The sequence below is a fragment of the Anopheles gambiae genome, chromosome 2 (assembly GCF_943734735.2).
Source record: "Anopheles gambiae chromosome 2, idAnoGambNW_F1_1, whole genome shotgun sequence".
In the NCBI taxonomy this organism is placed as follows: domain Eukaryota; kingdom Metazoa; phylum Arthropoda; class Insecta; order Diptera; family Culicidae; genus Anopheles; species Anopheles gambiae.
In genome coordinates, this window is record NC_064601.1 from 106,507,338 (window position 1) to 106,523,217 (window position 15,880).

At 45.8% G+C, this 15,880-nt stretch overlaps 1 protein-coding gene and 1 long non-coding RNA gene across 4 annotated transcripts in view; one reads left to right on the plus strand and one right to left on the minus strand.

Moving 5' to 3' along the window:
- The window catches only part of LOC1270312 (myosin light chain kinase 2, skeletal/cardiac muscle), a 19,256-nt gene continuing 3,376 nt past the window's right edge, over positions 1–15,880 (plus strand). The window contains exons 1-4 of one of the 3 annotated variants that reach the window (XM_061643689.1): positions 1–625; positions 14,475–14,769; positions 15,077–15,218; positions 15,313–15,512. In XM_061643689.1, the coding sequence (XP_061499673.1) occupies positions 592–625; positions 14,475–14,769; positions 15,077–15,218; positions 15,313–15,512 (671 nt within the window). In that variant the 5' untranslated portion in view covers positions 1–591. Of the gene's footprint in view, positions 626–13,260; positions 13,329–13,381; positions 13,632–14,474; positions 14,770–15,076; positions 15,219–15,312; positions 15,513–15,880 lie in introns of those variants that run through there. The other 2 variants (XM_061643687.1, XM_061643690.1) reach the window with 2 other exon arrangements.
- LOC133391267 (uncharacterized) lies at positions 801–15,269 on the minus strand. The gene is made up of 2 exons (XR_009764749.1): positions 14,948–15,269; positions 801–14,830 (listed from the first exon to the last, which is right to left on the minus strand). It is a non-coding gene; the product is annotated as an uncharacterized LOC133391267 (long non-coding RNA).

A 15,880-nucleotide genomic window follows, 5' to 3' on the forward strand; every position in this document is an offset into this window, starting at 1 on the left:
CTGACTGCACGAAGCAGCGGTGAGTTGGATCTGGCCTGTTGGACCGATCCGCACGCGGCGTTTTCTTCCCTACGGATGCTTTGCCCGCCGTCAGTGTCGCGTAACGTTTTCTAGGGGAGAACACAGGACCTGCGTTCAAGCCGATCTGATCAACGGGCAACGGCAACGTAGTTTTGCTGAAGTGTAGTAAAAGTGTATTTTAGACACACATCTTTGCGCTGTCCTGGTGAAGTGAAGTGATCGTCCGTATGTGAAATGTGATTGAATTGGGGTTTGATCAACCAAATCTGGATCAAGATAAGCTATACAAGTAGTGATCATGGTGTGATAGTGGGATGCATACGAAAGTGATGGTTGTAAGCTCGTGCTCCACAGTGTCTCTGTTGAAAGTAACGCACAGTGTAGCAAATCAGAGCCCGGTTTATTAACACGGGGCATCGGAACAGCTTGCTTACATAAGCTGTGATTTGAAGGGTGTTGTTCCCGGGGCCTATTTCTTTCTTTCCAACGAGGGATACAACCCAGCTGAAAGCTTCTACGCAAAAGACAACCTCCACTGTAAGACTAGCGACAAAGACAACCGCAAGCAGCATGTATAAAGTCGATGAAAACTATCCTATCACAGGTAAGGAAAGTGGACAGTCGTTAAGAAGATTTTGAACATGAGAGTAGACTTTATACAAGAATTTACAACAGCAATTTAATCTCTGAAAATTTGGAAAAAGTTTGAACAATTTGTTAACTAGTTGACTCTATTCTGTGCGATCAGTCTTAGATTGAAATAATGAGACGTAGAAGTATGAAGATCGAAAGGGCATTTATTTCAATTTTGGAACAAGTGTTTCACGTTACAGTGTACACTAATTTCACACTATTATCTTACTTTCATTGCGATCATACTGCGATCAATGCTCAATTAAACAATTCAACATATTGCTAATGCTTTCACCCAGATTAGATCCTTCTTTTCTCACTCAGCACCAAAACACCATCAACCTTCTGTGTGAATGCTCACCCTAATTCCATCCCGTTCGCAAATAGGCCATTTCCGCGTGCCGATTGCCAATCCGAACCGAACCACACACAAGAAAAAAAAACAACCCTCCCCCAGTTCAATCCCTGGAGTGGCCGCGGTGCGAATCGTAAGCCGACGGCCTGTACTTTACGACGCCGTTACCGCAGACTCGATCGGTAAACAATGTAGCTCGTTTATTTTCCTGCCACACCGGCCACCACGGTTTGCCACGGGAACCGGAGGGTGGTACATGGTGGTACATACCTCTCGAGTTTCCTTTCCTCGTGCGGCTTGACTTTCGTCGAAAGGGGTTCGCTTGGATGGGTCGAACCGCCAAGCCAGACCAGGCACAAACGCAATTAGGGTGACCGTTTGACGTCAAATACGACTGTGAGTTTGTGGCCAACTGTAGTGGCGTGCGACTCTCGACGCCATTTTCTTACACGACAATGAACGACAGCGAAGGGAGGAGACAGAAGGGAAAGTAGCCGTTTGTATGGGTAAAAAAGAATTGAATGGAAATGGGAGAAACCAAAACCGTTTCGCGGAGGAAGAATAATGGCAACAATATTCCTGCGGACTGATTGGGCGGACATGTTCATAAACATTCGTCACAAACACAGAAACGAGAAAGGTGTTTGAAATGTTTACGATTTCGGTGGCAAGTCATTTTTTCTGTTTTTTTTTTTTTTCATACGTTCCAAAGCCGGCATTTATAATGTACGCTCCAGGTGCTTCTCGGGCACGTGGGCGCTCGGGCGCGCGCTTTACTCCAATTCTACCAACAACCAGGCGTACCCATCGCTCGTAACTTTATGCTGAAATATTAGTCCCGACCAACAGGCGGCTAGCTGTTTCTATGGAGACCGCACTTCGGAGAGCCGCAGAGCTAGCCGTTCCATCCAGCTGGCGGTGCAATTACTCAAACCAACCGACCAACGCCGGCCTCGGTCGTGCTGCGCTTGATCGATTTGGTATTGAGTTTTTTGAGTGGAAAGTAAAGCCGCCGCCCGCTTGATTGATTAATTTGCTGCCGGCAACGGTCGGATCAGGCGAAGAAGCTCACAAATCGTCACAATATGATGCACATTTTTCATCCTCGTGCTGGGGAGATATGAAAGCGAAAAGAGTGAGTAGAAAACGATCGCAAAAATGCGCGGTACGGTGCTTGCTTGCTGCAATCGGCACGTTGATGATCGGGTAAAGATGGGTAGATTTTTGAATGGATGACGTGGGGCGTTCATTCATAAGAAAAGAAAAGGGCTTCATCGATCCATGGAGAAGCTGAGAAATTGTGCTAAGTTTTGTTGATAATTTTGTCTTAAAATATGGATAGTATTAATGCACTACACTGAGGCAAAGTATAATATGTTTGATATACAGGTTGTCCAGGAGTACTCATAGCTGTGGGACACTTTATTGACTCCTTCTTACGTGAAAAGAACTTAATGTAATGTGAATTGGACTCTATAGCACACTAGTTGGACAAATCCAATACGAATTTCCAAGAAGTCTGTCCAAAAACGATGCCATAGAGTCCAATTTCCATCATATGAAGTTCTAATAAGAAAGAATCTATGAAGTGTCCCACAACTATAAGAACCCCTGGACAACCCTGTAAATCTTGCCCATGTCGTTTGTTTGCAAAAAAATATCTTTTAGAATAAATCAGTCTTTTATTATTATTATTAATATAAAACTAAAGAAAATTTTATTTAGTAATAATACGACTTTGTGTTCTGTTGAAATTGGTTCCAATAGAACAAGGATTAAACATCCATAAAGAGTCATTGGAGGAGATATTTTGCAATCAATAGTAAAGCAAACATTCGCAATTTTTTAAAATATATCTGTTTAATTACTCATTAAATGGTTCTGAATTAGTATGTATTGCTGTAGGTGATCATTATTACCAATCCTTCATGCGAAGGATGACAAAAAACAGTGCCATTTCCCTTCCCACATCACTCTCCAATCCAGATGGTTTGCCGTTTTGCCATCGAAACAAAGTTAACGATCACCGGCAGCATCTTCTACCACGAGCCAAAAACACGCTGTTTACCTCCAGTGGAATGCAACACGCTTGTTAAGCTTAATAAAAATAATTCCTCACTCAAAAACGCCAATAATAAACCTCATTATGTGATTCACAAACACACACACTCTCTCTCTCACATACACGCGCGCCACGATTTTTAACGAATCACACACTGCAGCTCGTCCATAAGTTGGCTTATTTGTCAATGAAAATATTTGCCAGCAATAAATCAACCCTCGCTCCTGCCCGTTGCAACCGAGCGGTGCAAACACCATCATAATGATCGAAATCGCGGAATGATCGCTTAAAGTGGAAAATTATTATTTCCTTCCCGTCCCGCGGGGCAAGCGATCGCCTAAGCCAAAAGTGACCTACTGGCTCTTTCGCTCTTTTTCTCTGCTTCCATCAACGGAACGTTTCTCGGATGGGGAAGAGTCGGTTGGTACTTTGGCATAGTGTCAACTAAAATTAGAATTGAAATGTCTCATTTCGATGCTTTTCGGCGGTGATGGTGATGTTTTCTTCCTACGACCGGGGAGATCCGGGAGGAAGGGCGAGGCGCATGGTTTTATTATTATTTTACCAGTGTTTTGTTGAAACGGCACGTTTCGTGTACAAGCTAGCGTTGCATGACAAGACCGGGAAGATCCACCACACACACACACACACACATACACACGAGAGAGAACGATAAAGCGAACGTTCGCCACTTTGCACGAAAATAAGGAAGATAAGGCACTGCCCTCGCCCGGTTGATCCGTCTGCAAAGTGTGCGTGGACGTGATAATTGATACCCGGGATTAGCAGAGATTTGTTGCTACATGACCATTCGAAGGGGGGAGTGTTTGCGCGCGTGTGTGTGTGAAAGAAACGAACATACCTCGAGCGAAGACAGGCAAAGCTAAACATTTTCCTGCCTCGACACGTGGTGTAGTTGATGAGATGATCGATACGAAACGTCAAACGCATTGTACGGGATTCTATAAACATAACCACGCTTCAGCAAGCCGTTTATAAGTCAATCAATAAGTTTTTGTTTCTCTAGTAAATTATTATTTGTCTTTTTCGGTTGTGGATGACTGTAACAGATGGAGGCGCCTAGTGTGCATAAATCCATCGATAATTCTGAAACATTGATACACTAATCGCTCCTAATTCACTGTATGTAAAAAATCAAACCTATACTACAAACGTTTCCTATAAAGCTTAAACAATATAGCCTTTTATAACACGGCTACAATAAACTTATTTAAATAACGTTATTCTAAAAACCTCAACCAAACGCTCCCAGACACTCAACAACAACCTAATTTCCCTCCAAACGCTCTTCTGCCGCCAAGCGATCAGACCATCCGCTCCAATTAACTGCACGAACCACTAAAAACATCTAATCCCATTCCCCGATCAGACAGTGCCGGGTTTTACTGCCGTCCGTTCGGGCCCAAACCCCGCAAATAACGATGATCGTCTTTCGATACGCACCAAATAAATCGCACCCCAATCGCAAACATCGGCAACGGAATCTTCTTCAATCTCCTCCTCCGTGCCGGCTAGCATCTCCAAAACACAAAACCCGTGCCAATTCGTATGCAGCAGTCAGTCGGGCCAGCATTTGGCAGACGGCGGGTCCCGGGGCCAAGCATCATCACATCACGCCAGTGCGCAAGGAATCCCGCAACGGCGTGTGCATTGTTGTGATGATCCCGCTACCCGATTGAAGCATTTTGGGGGCATGGTGCAGCAGCGTCTCGGGCTCGGCTGCTTGTTTCTGTGTTTTTCTTTTTTTTTTTTTGTGGCTTTGGTTTTGCTTTCCCCGTTTTTGTGTATCGTCGCATGCCGACGAAATGGGCGATAACATCTGGCCGGTGTGTGACGCCTGCCAATATGCGTTCGCGTCATTTGCGTGCGTTCGTTCGCCCTCCCAACGGTACGATGGCGTGACAGTGGAAAGGTTTGGGATGAGCGGGAAGCTTAAGAGATTTTATAATTATTGTGGTGCTTTTTTTATTTTGTTTTTTATTGGCAAACATTCACTTTTAGCGGAATGAAGAAAGACGTTTGAAGGAAAATTTACTGACTTTTCGGTTGTTTTTTTTTGTCAAATGAATACACATTTGAGATTCGGTCGTTGTTTTGGTATAGCAAAAGCGCACTGAAACTCGAAGGCAATACGACTGATAGATGGTATGAAGTGACAATGCAACGTGCAACAATCAAAATGAAAACAAAATAAAATCCATTCAACCCGCTTTTCTTGGTAGTAACAGTCTAATTTCTATTTTAAAATCATTGCGACCATCCGTTTGCTAAAAGGAGCACAAAGAAATAAACTTTATGTTATTGTTTCGTGGAAAAAGTAACAAATAGTACAGCAAAACAGCCAGTAATATGAATGCAAATATTTGGTAGCCAATTGCATGCTAATGGAGATAGGTTCGGAAGCTAGATAGAGAGGTTAAGCTGTTGTTTTCTTTTCTTACTAACGTATGTATTTGTGAAAGGAAATTTCATCTATATGGAAGCTACTTAAAACGTGATCCTACAGTGAGTTCAACAACACTACGAGGCCTCAAAACGATCGCTCAAACGAACGATCAAACGATCGAAAGTGTGAATGAATGGTGAAAATAAAAATGCCCATTTGCCTTTCTAACTCATTCACCGAATGGCGTTGTTTACACCATCCTGGTCCAACACAAAACCCTCATTGCATAATGCTAAAATATCTACTAAACGACAGAACAGAAAACGAACCGTGCCGTGGGAAATAAATAACTATTCCCGCGTATGTAATGCGACATGGCATTAGCACCGCATACCGCTGAGTGCGAACATTTGCTAATAACCTCACCTTGCGTCGAGGTTTCTGCTTAGACCCTCAACAAACAAGAAAAAGGGAAAGCATTCCGTTCACTCCCATTGTGCCCCGGTGAGGGGTAACCAACATAACCCGCAAACCATAACACAAAACGCAGCCCCGACAAAACGCCAAGGTCAGGGCACACAACTGATGCTCGTAAACGCGGATGTCAAGGTGGTTCATGTGTGGCGCAGGAAAAGCAACGCCACGCCTGCTGTGTGGCGCAAATTCAATGGAGACGCCCGGTAGCTGGTACACGATACAACCAACACACAGACACAGGCAGGCGCGCCCGACGGAGGGCACAACAAGACACCACAAACACAAACAGTGCCGCACGTTCGCTTGCCTGCCCGGACGGTGATCGGTGCCAGATGGGACCGATCAGCCGACAGAAACCTCGCAGCCAACGGCTGAACAACCAGCCAACGACCGTACCAAAGGTGATAAACTGAGGTGCACGAATCATCCTTGCAAACAAATCAAACCTGAACCTGAATAAGAATAATTTCGGAAAACTGTTTGTAATGGAAACTATTTTACCAAGCTGACACATTAAAAATTCAAGTAAAATCTTATGTTATAATTCTCTCTCACGCTCTCTGTGAGTGGTTCTCTCTCCGCCTTAACTCATTCTTGATTCTACCACCACCACCACCACTACGAACGATCGCTAATGGATGGCCTCGCGGCGCGACAGATCGCGACAGTAGCGTTATAAATCGTGAAGGTCACCGAGACATAAATCAAACACACTCGAGCGTTTGTCTGGCACCCGCGGGGAATATCTTGGCAGCGCGGGAAGGTGTGGGGAAACATTTTGTTCGGATTGCGCCATTTCGACTGCGGGACTAAAAGGCACTATTTGTAAGGGAACAGGTAAGCCACACGCCGGAAGCAAGGTGCGAATGAAAGCAATTGTTTCGAGAGCGTCCTGAGAGTGGGTTGAAAAAGGGTTCATTAAAAAAGGGGCACTAAAACATTCATCGAATTTTTTGAGGGTAGAGAAAGAGGAAATGTGAAGAATTAAGCTAAATCAGGTCGAGTGAGAAAAACGGTACGGCTAATTATGAAGGCAAGCCAATCTCTTGCTCATTGTGCACTGTTGTGCAGAGGTCATAGGGGTTTAATGAATATTTTAAATTTTAGTATCTCAAAGTTGAATAAATTTTTGGGATTAAATTACGTTTAATTTAATATGGGAATGCAGCAGTAGGAAAAGAGATGTCATATATACAAGAATACATACAATAAGAAAGCACTTATTGGAGTAGCGCTGTAATATCCAATTGTACTTTATCTTTGTACGGTCTGATTGGAATGTTTTATGGTTTAGTTCCTTCACAATAAACTTTGATAATAATGATGCTTATGTTACTTAAGTATGGAGTTGTTTCTTGAAATTTTGTTAACAGTTGGAAAATTTTGGATAACAAAGGTTGTTTACGCGTTATATCGAACACCCCCATGGGCAGATAAACCAATACATACACATTACATGCAAATACAATACAGCGTGCAAAATAGTAGTTTGATCGCTCCGCGACTCCGGACGACTCCGTTCCGACTCCGGCTATTTGTAAGCCCGATTCCAACTACGGCAAAATTGGAACCCAAAGTTCCACCCGGAATCGGAGTCGTCCAGAGACAGAGTCGGAGACATTTGAGCTCGCCTAGAGTCCGACGAAGACATGCCGGTGCAATGTGTTTGTGGCTAACTAAAAAACATTACACCGGCAGTCTCCGGCCCACTCTAGACGACTCTACGGGCGACTATTGCCGGCTCCCGACGAATCCTATCGACTCTGGATGACTCCGGACGACTCTGGACGACTCTGGATGATTCCGGACGATTCCAGGCGATTTCTAAAAGGTCCGGATAATGCTTCCGCAGTTGGTTTCAAAACGTTCCAAAACTCTACATGTTTGCCAACTTTCCCGATCACTAGTGCAAACCGTATGACGGACGTAGAACAAATCTTAAAACAATGAAGGAATTCCCAAGACTTATTGACTATTTCCGGAAAATTTGTGGAAGCTTCCCAAAGTTGTTTGAATCATTCCCATTATTTTTGGTTTAATTGTATTGCTATCTAATGCTACGATTCAAATAAATATAGGAAGCGGCGAATTCATCGTGAGACGGACTCAACAAATTACGGGAAATAAACAATGAATCGTGGAAAACCCTGTAATACGATCGCGACTTATTTAATCGCAAGTATAAATCACTTGAATCCGTCCTGCTGATGTAATTTAAGGTACATTAAGAACGATAAAGTTCGAGAGAGCTACAAATATGACACAGTTGAACTAAACTTACAGTGAAGACTCTCCTTTATTGCAGGCTTTAATCTTATCTTTGAAAGTACCTCCGCGTCATAATGCATGCTATTGCGCACGCAAACACACGTGAATATTTAAACCCTTTCCGCATCAGGTTATCTCCCTTTCCCCCTCTCCCACTCAAACAATCCATTTTACTTAACCTTAACATTCACAGGCCCCGCTTTATGTTTATGTTGATGAATCGCTCGCTAAAACAAATTTGGCACCGCACCGAACACACACACAAACACACAAAGTGCACGTAACGTACGTGTTCGGAATAATGTTTCTTGCCACTGGCACTGGCACTGGCCGGCACCGTAAGACGCACAGGCGCGGGAAAGATTTAACGAATTTTACGACTAATTACCATCGCCGCTTGGTCAGTCAAGTCACAGCGACTCAGAAGTGAACGACTTTGGCCGCTTCCCATCGGTACCGTGGTCGCCATCGCCATTTGCCCCTCGGTCGACAATGGATCAACGTACTGCCTTGCACTTGATCTTTTACCCTCTGCGTACGTACCACCAGCCGAGTGAATATGATGTCCCAAAATTTGGTGCCGAAAAACAGAGTAAATTGTGCAGTAAGGGCTGTGTTCGATGTACTAGGGAACACACACACGCACACAAACACGCTCCTCCACACATGTGTGCCGAATTTGGCGACTGTTGGCGATGAAACCGGTGCCAAAGCCACGGCCCGATGGAACGCCAAACGCTGGGACGCTGATGCGGTTGGGGCTGCACAGATCGAAGAGATTGACAAGAACATTTCCTGTTTGGCTGGGTGTTTGGCCACACGATCGAGCTAAAAAAAAACAGAAGAAAAAACAAAAATCCATAAAAAACAGACACACACACACCATTACAGTGAGGCGTGAGAGGGATTTTGTCACGCGGCATCACCGGGCCGGGCTTCCCTCCAGATGTCCGCCTCAGCGACCAGATGTGGTTGCGGTCCGGGCGTGTGGAACGGAAACGCTTGAACGCTTCAAATTGATACTTCCTTCTCCATGCCCTCACACACACACACACACACAGGGGAAAGAGATACAAATTTTTATGTGACATGCCATCAAAAAAGCACGGTTCCATCGGTAGACGCATTCCTCCACCAACGGAGAAAGTGATTGCTGATCCGGACGGTTTATCATCCTCGAAAAGCCGCGCTGTTTGCGGGCCAGCTGTTCCTGGCTGCTGCTGCTGCTGGCTGGTTAGATCATATCGTGTCAGCCGGACACAATCGTTCGCTAGTGTGGTGGTGGGGCCAAAGTGGTCAATGCCGAAAATAGAACCATCGAACCCAGAAAAACCACCACTGAGCGTCGCTGAACAGGTATTGGTGTGTGTGAACGGGTATAGGGAATACGCTGAGCTGTTCCTAACAGACAATGTAGCGTTAGAAGGCTGGGGCCGTTATCATACATGTTTCTGTACGAGTGTTAGTTATTAAAATTAACTACAAATCAAAGGAGAATAGTCAGTGGGTGAAATGATCGTTTTGTTACAGTTTCAGCTCTACAAACCCAGCCATAGCATTGCTTAAGCAAAGGACAATGTAATTAGTAGTAAAATACTTATTCCCTTTAGGTTTAAGTGGTCCTATCAACACAAACAAGCTTTTATGACATATTCCATCCATATTTGAATCTTCTTGTTGATCGACAAAGGATGCTAAATGCTCAAAATAAGTCGTTCTGTACTAATCTTTGCGCTTATCTTTGTCGTTTTGCGATCATAAGCAAAAATAAACCCATATCTCTTTCTTCAAATACCTCGATCTTACATCGCGATCTTTCTCGAACAGGATCTCAAATTGCGCTATCAAACGACTGTAACTTAAGAAGGTCCTCTCGTATCTTTTTTCCGGCATTAAACCGCTAAAATCACCGTGAATCTTTCCCACCTAACGAACGCACATTTTGCTCTTGAACTCTTCGACGGTTCCTTCTACTCTCTGCTTTACTAGCTCGATTGTGAACAACGCTTGGCGATTGCCGATTCTTTCGCGCACACACAATCGGCATCGCAGAGGGATGGCAACGAGGCCCGACAGGCCGGTGTGGGTAAATTTCAGCGAATTCAAAACTCCACGCGTGTCACCGATTGAACCGTGGCGTCTATTTTTATGTGGCTGCCGTTGTTCGTGCGGAAAGGAACGGCGGAAAGGAAAAGAACGACGCCATCGAGAGCTCTGTTCGGTTTGCGGCGCTGTTTCGGTAGAACAATAATTTAACATTTATTTACACCCGCCCGCAATGCAAACCCGCTAGTCGCGTTTTTGAATGGTTGTTTGGTGGTGTTGCTGCTGTGTGTGAAGCTGTACCTGCCACTGCTGGCCGTCTGTATGTGTGTGTGTGCGGAAAATTCCTACCAACAAATGGTGTCTCATCGTCTTGGCGATGCTACAAACTGTGCGGCTGGTGGAACAGCTGAGCTAAACAATCCTTTCACGGGGATGGGGACACGTGTTCCCTCTAGTGATGGGTAAAGTTGGCCAAACTACGATACGGCTCCGACAATTTCGGAACAGACTCCGGTGGCATTATCCCCAGCCGTTATGGAGTCAATTGAAGACGCCTGGAATCGCCCGGAGTTGGTCAGAGTCGGAGACGTCTGGAGTCGAAGTCGCCCGGAGTAAGCCGTAGTCGGAGTTGTACGAAGACGTCCGGTGTCGGCCTTCGAAACAAAGGCCTCTATATGAAGTGCACGCGAAAAGCGAACTCTGACCCCGGTGGGCACAAAACGGTAGTGGCCTCTTCCATATTGTAAGCCAGAAAGCTGAAATTTCAGCCTGTCGATGGAACAATATTCATCATGCGGGTTGTATCCATTTCAAAATTACGATCCGCCATATTGGATTTCACCATTTGTGTACAAACAATGATGCATTTTTAAATCGTTTTGTTTTCTTTTTACTGTATAAAATGAGTTGAAATTTGCGTGCACTTTGCTTGTGGTTTAGTATGGAGTGTTGACATGATTACAGCCCCCAACTGTCAACTTCCATATGAAGCAGTTGGCTAGTATCGTAAAACCTTCCAGTCTTAGAAAGCAAGACCTACTTAGGAAGTGCACACGCAAAGTGAAAGAGGAAAAAACGCCACGAAATGAAATGCCTGACCACAAAAACATTACACCGATCGTCTTCGGACGATCGATTCCGATTCCGGGCGACTTCGGACGACTCCGGACGACTCCTACTCTGGACGACTCTGATTCCGGACGATTCCGATTCTGGGTGGAGCTAGTGGTTCCCATTTTGCCGATGTTGGAATCGAACTACCAATTAGTGATGGGAAAAATGAATCTCAGAAGGGATTCGAATCTTCGAATCCCAATCCTGGAGGGGGATTTACTCTTAATTATTTAACTTTACAGTACTTACATCATAATTAGTACAGGTCCCCGAGATACGCGGACCTTCATTCAATATTAAATCGAATAATTTATTTAGTGACAAAAACTTCTCATTAAATGTTTCATTACATGCTATATTTTGACTGAAAACTGCGTGATTCGACTTCCGAAATTAGAGATCGGTGATTTCTCTCGACCCCCATTAATAGCGTATTTCGGGGACAGCCTCTAATTTCAATCGCAAGCTCAATCGCAATCAGAATCCCCATCGAATCGCAATCCCAATCAGAATCCCCATTGAATCCCCATCGAATCGCAATCCCAATCGAGTCGCAATCAAATCCCATTCGCAAAGGAATCTTTTAGGGATTCAAATCCTACAAATGGGATCCGATCCGATTGAATCATTCTAAGGATTGAATCTTTGAATCTTACGAATCCTGAATCCCCCAACACCACTAACGATAGCCGGAGTCGGGCCGGAGCCGTAGGTGCGCTCCAGAGAGTACATCACTAATTCCATCAGCGTTCAACCAAATGATTATCCCTTGCTGTTGTTTTTTTTTTGGAGGTTGTATAATGGAAGTGAAACGATATTACTTACAACCACGCAGCACGCTTCACTTTATACGACGAAGGTTTGTTATGGGATTAAGATCGTTTGTTTTGGCAATAAAAATCACATTTCACTGATCGTGTGTTGTTGGTTGCAAAAATTGATTGCTCTACCAAATATTATGATGATGATCTTAGGGTCTTTCACACTATTTTAGTTCAAGTAACGAAAACGTGCAACGATGCGACGCGCTTTTTGAGAACAGGGTTTAGAGCTCACGAAAACCCCATTTCACCGTACCGCAGACATTGGTCACGGTAGAACGAAAAACCACACACCCTGCCAACCGATGCCAAGCAGAAACAGAGCACCGTCACGCTTTAATTCCCTAATTGATTTGATTTATTGGACCACGATCTCTCTCTCCCACGCTCCCCTTCTTCTCTCGCACCCAGAAGACGTCCCCAGAAATGCAAAGCCAACAGACGTTCTTTTATGTTTTGGAGATAGTGCGGAATAAATGGCCTCACGCTCGAACGGCAACGGTGTCCTCTGACTCTCGCAGTCGCCGTTTGGTTCACCGTTGACTCTCCTCTTATTGTTTTGTACCATCACCGGTCCCTTCTGGCCTGTCACGGTCAACTGGGCGGGATCCCGGGGGCGGGTGCGAAAGCGACATAAATGTCCGACCCGATTTCACAAGGTTCAACAAAACACTCCCCACGTGGGGCAGGGGGGGGGGCACGACGATCGCGCGCTTTGGAGGCAGAGCAGGCCAGTCCTGTCACAACGCATCAGCATCAGTAAACACACACACACACGACACTAACACGGAGGAGCAGCACCGAACCAGCCGGGGCTGAACGTAGCTGCTGCGGCCACGGTCAATGGCGCCGAGAGGCCAAAGGACGAAATATGAAGCGTGATTCGAAACAGTGGGTGTGTGTGTGTGTGTGTGTGTGTGTGTGAGGAAAGGTGTGGATCGCAATTCCGAGGTGTGGATTCTACCTCCAATTAAGCGCGATTCGATGCGGGATGGGTTTGCTGGGAGCGTGAGGTACGATCGCGTTCGTGTGTCTCTGATTTCAGTCGGTTGCGAAAAGTCGCAGCGAATGGAAATCAGTTCAGCATGGACGTTGCGAGAGTGTGGAGCTTGTGCAAACCGCGGTGTGAGTAAAGGCAGATATTTGATGTGAAGTTCTGTGAATGATTTGGGGGTGTTCAGTAACAGTATCAACTTTCTTTGAGAGAGGATGGAAGATCTTTCTTAACAAGAAGCGTTATTGGTTCTCAAGCAGTCTAAAGTGAAACCCGTGACTAAGCAGTTTCATACGTTTAAAGTGGCAAAGGAACATTTTGAAGGCGCGCAATCGTTGTTCCAGATGATCAGCTTAAGCTTTGGAGTACAAAGCGACTAATTCACGTCATACATCGAACAACAAGTTTTGGAAACATGTGTACAACGTTGTACGGTAAATTCTTCCAAATTCAATATCACTTCGTTTATGCTTAAATGGAATGGAAAATATCGAAGGTCTCGTCCATTAAGGAGTTTTGGGAGTTTGCCACAGTGAGAAGTGAGGGATTACATCTTGGAGTGTGTGTATTATTGTCCTCAAATCTGGAATAGAAAGGCAAATACAAAGAAAGATCCTCACAATTCCTGTTTGAAATGCATGAAAGAGATGAACTGCACGAACAAACGTTTGTAGTGGCAATTTGATTGTTGTTTGAATCTCTTATTTCTATCATGAAGTTCAACAGTGACATCTCCACACAAATACTGTTTCAGTAGCAGAGACATACGTTTGTTGCCCCAGGGATGCCAATCCAATAGAATCCAATAAGAATCGGATTCGGATTTTCACATAAATCTCATATAACGCAAGTAGTAAGATCGCGTAGATCGTTAGTGCCAAAAAGAAAAATCCTACTTTTCCCCTTTCCCATCGAAATCAAACAACAACAACAACAACAAAAACACATGTAGATAAATCTAATAACAACTTTTAGAAACTACGTCTCACCACACCGAACGAACTGTGCGAGACGCACCTAGACAAAGCGTCAACGAGGAGAGAAAATCATCCACTTTTACCGCGATCCGTGTGTGTGTTTTCCAAGTAAACAAACCAACACTGCCACCGCCACCGCCGCCGCCACCGTGTCTTATTTTCATTGACTTGTCCAGTCCAAGGTTGCCACGGTCTCCACGTGTTGGCCCTTTTTTCGCTGCCCGACACACAAATACAAAATGGCTAAACAAATGCTTCTCCTCACTCACTCTTTCTCTCCTCTTTCCTCCCCCCAAACAGACCTCGCACCATCCTTCCCGTTCCGGGAGGTGCAGCTCAAGCTGGACGTCGACCCGAAGCAGCAGTTCGAGATACTGCCCGAGCTCGGGCGCGGCACCTTCGGCACGGTGTTTCACTGCCGCGAGAAGGCGACCGGGCTAGAGCTGGCGGCCAAGATTATCCCCTACAAGAAGAAGAAGGACCGGGGCGACATGGTGCGCGAGATCGACATCATGAGCTGCCTGCACCATCCCCGGCTGATCCAGCTGTACGATGCGTTCGACTACGAGAACAAGTTCTACGTCATCCTCGAGCTGTAAGTATGCCCGTGTGCGAGTGTTTTGTTGGTCTCGCGTCCTTCGGGTGGCGGGTGAGTCCTACCGAGATGGAGAGCAAAAAAAAAAAGAAGACAGAAAGAAAATGGCGTTAGAAACGGCGCAACAGTTGTTAAACACGCTACGAAAGCGTCGCACTGCGCGACTATTACGACTCACCCCGCCGTCATGCCCCATTCGGAATGGTGTGACCTTCGCACGGAACGTGCGGCCCCACACGTCTGCCAGGTCTCCCGCTACCACCATAGCCACTCATCTAGCGCTCATGTCACCCCTCTGCACTTGCAGCATTCAAGGTGGCGAGCTGTTCGAGCGCGTCATTGACGACGATTTCGTGCTGACGGAGAAAGCGTGCGCCGTCTTCATGCGGCAGATCTGCGAGGGCATGGAGTACATTCACAGCCGGAGCATCATCCACCTAGACATGAAGGTGAGTCAACCGCAATCCGTCCGTCTCTTTCGTTTTTTTTTTATTTAAACACTCACATGCACCCGATTTTCTTCATCTTTGCCCCCCATTGCAGCCAGAAAACATTCTCTGCCTCACAAAGACGGGCAATCGGATCAAGATCATCGACTTCGGGTTCGCGCGCCGGTACGATCCGGGCAAGAAGCTGCAGGTGATGTTCGGCACGGCCGAGTTTGCCGCCCCGGAGGTGCTCAACTTTGACGAGATCTACTTCTACACCGACATGTGGAGCCTGGGCGTGATCTGCTACGTACTGTGAGTACTGCCCCCACACCTTGACACTGTGCGTTGTCCGCTTCGTTACCGCATTCATTGCATTCAGCGCGCGGTTTTTTTTTCCGGCTTTGCTTTGCTTCCGCCTGGGATTTAAACATGCAGCCGAACGCTACCATCATAACCCCGCTTGGTGCACCGGTGCACCTGACAAGTCATTACTGCGCTTCACACGCGTGTAACGGTGTAATGGAGCTACTAATTGGCGCGGCGCACGAAACAAGCGTGACGCGCGGCGTTCGCGCTTCCAGCAGCGCAAGGAGCGAGCGCGTCTTCTTCAAGCGCGTGGCCGGGCCACAGGGTTTTGCTTGCGGACTGTTTGGTTGTTTTTCACAACCGGAAATAACTCA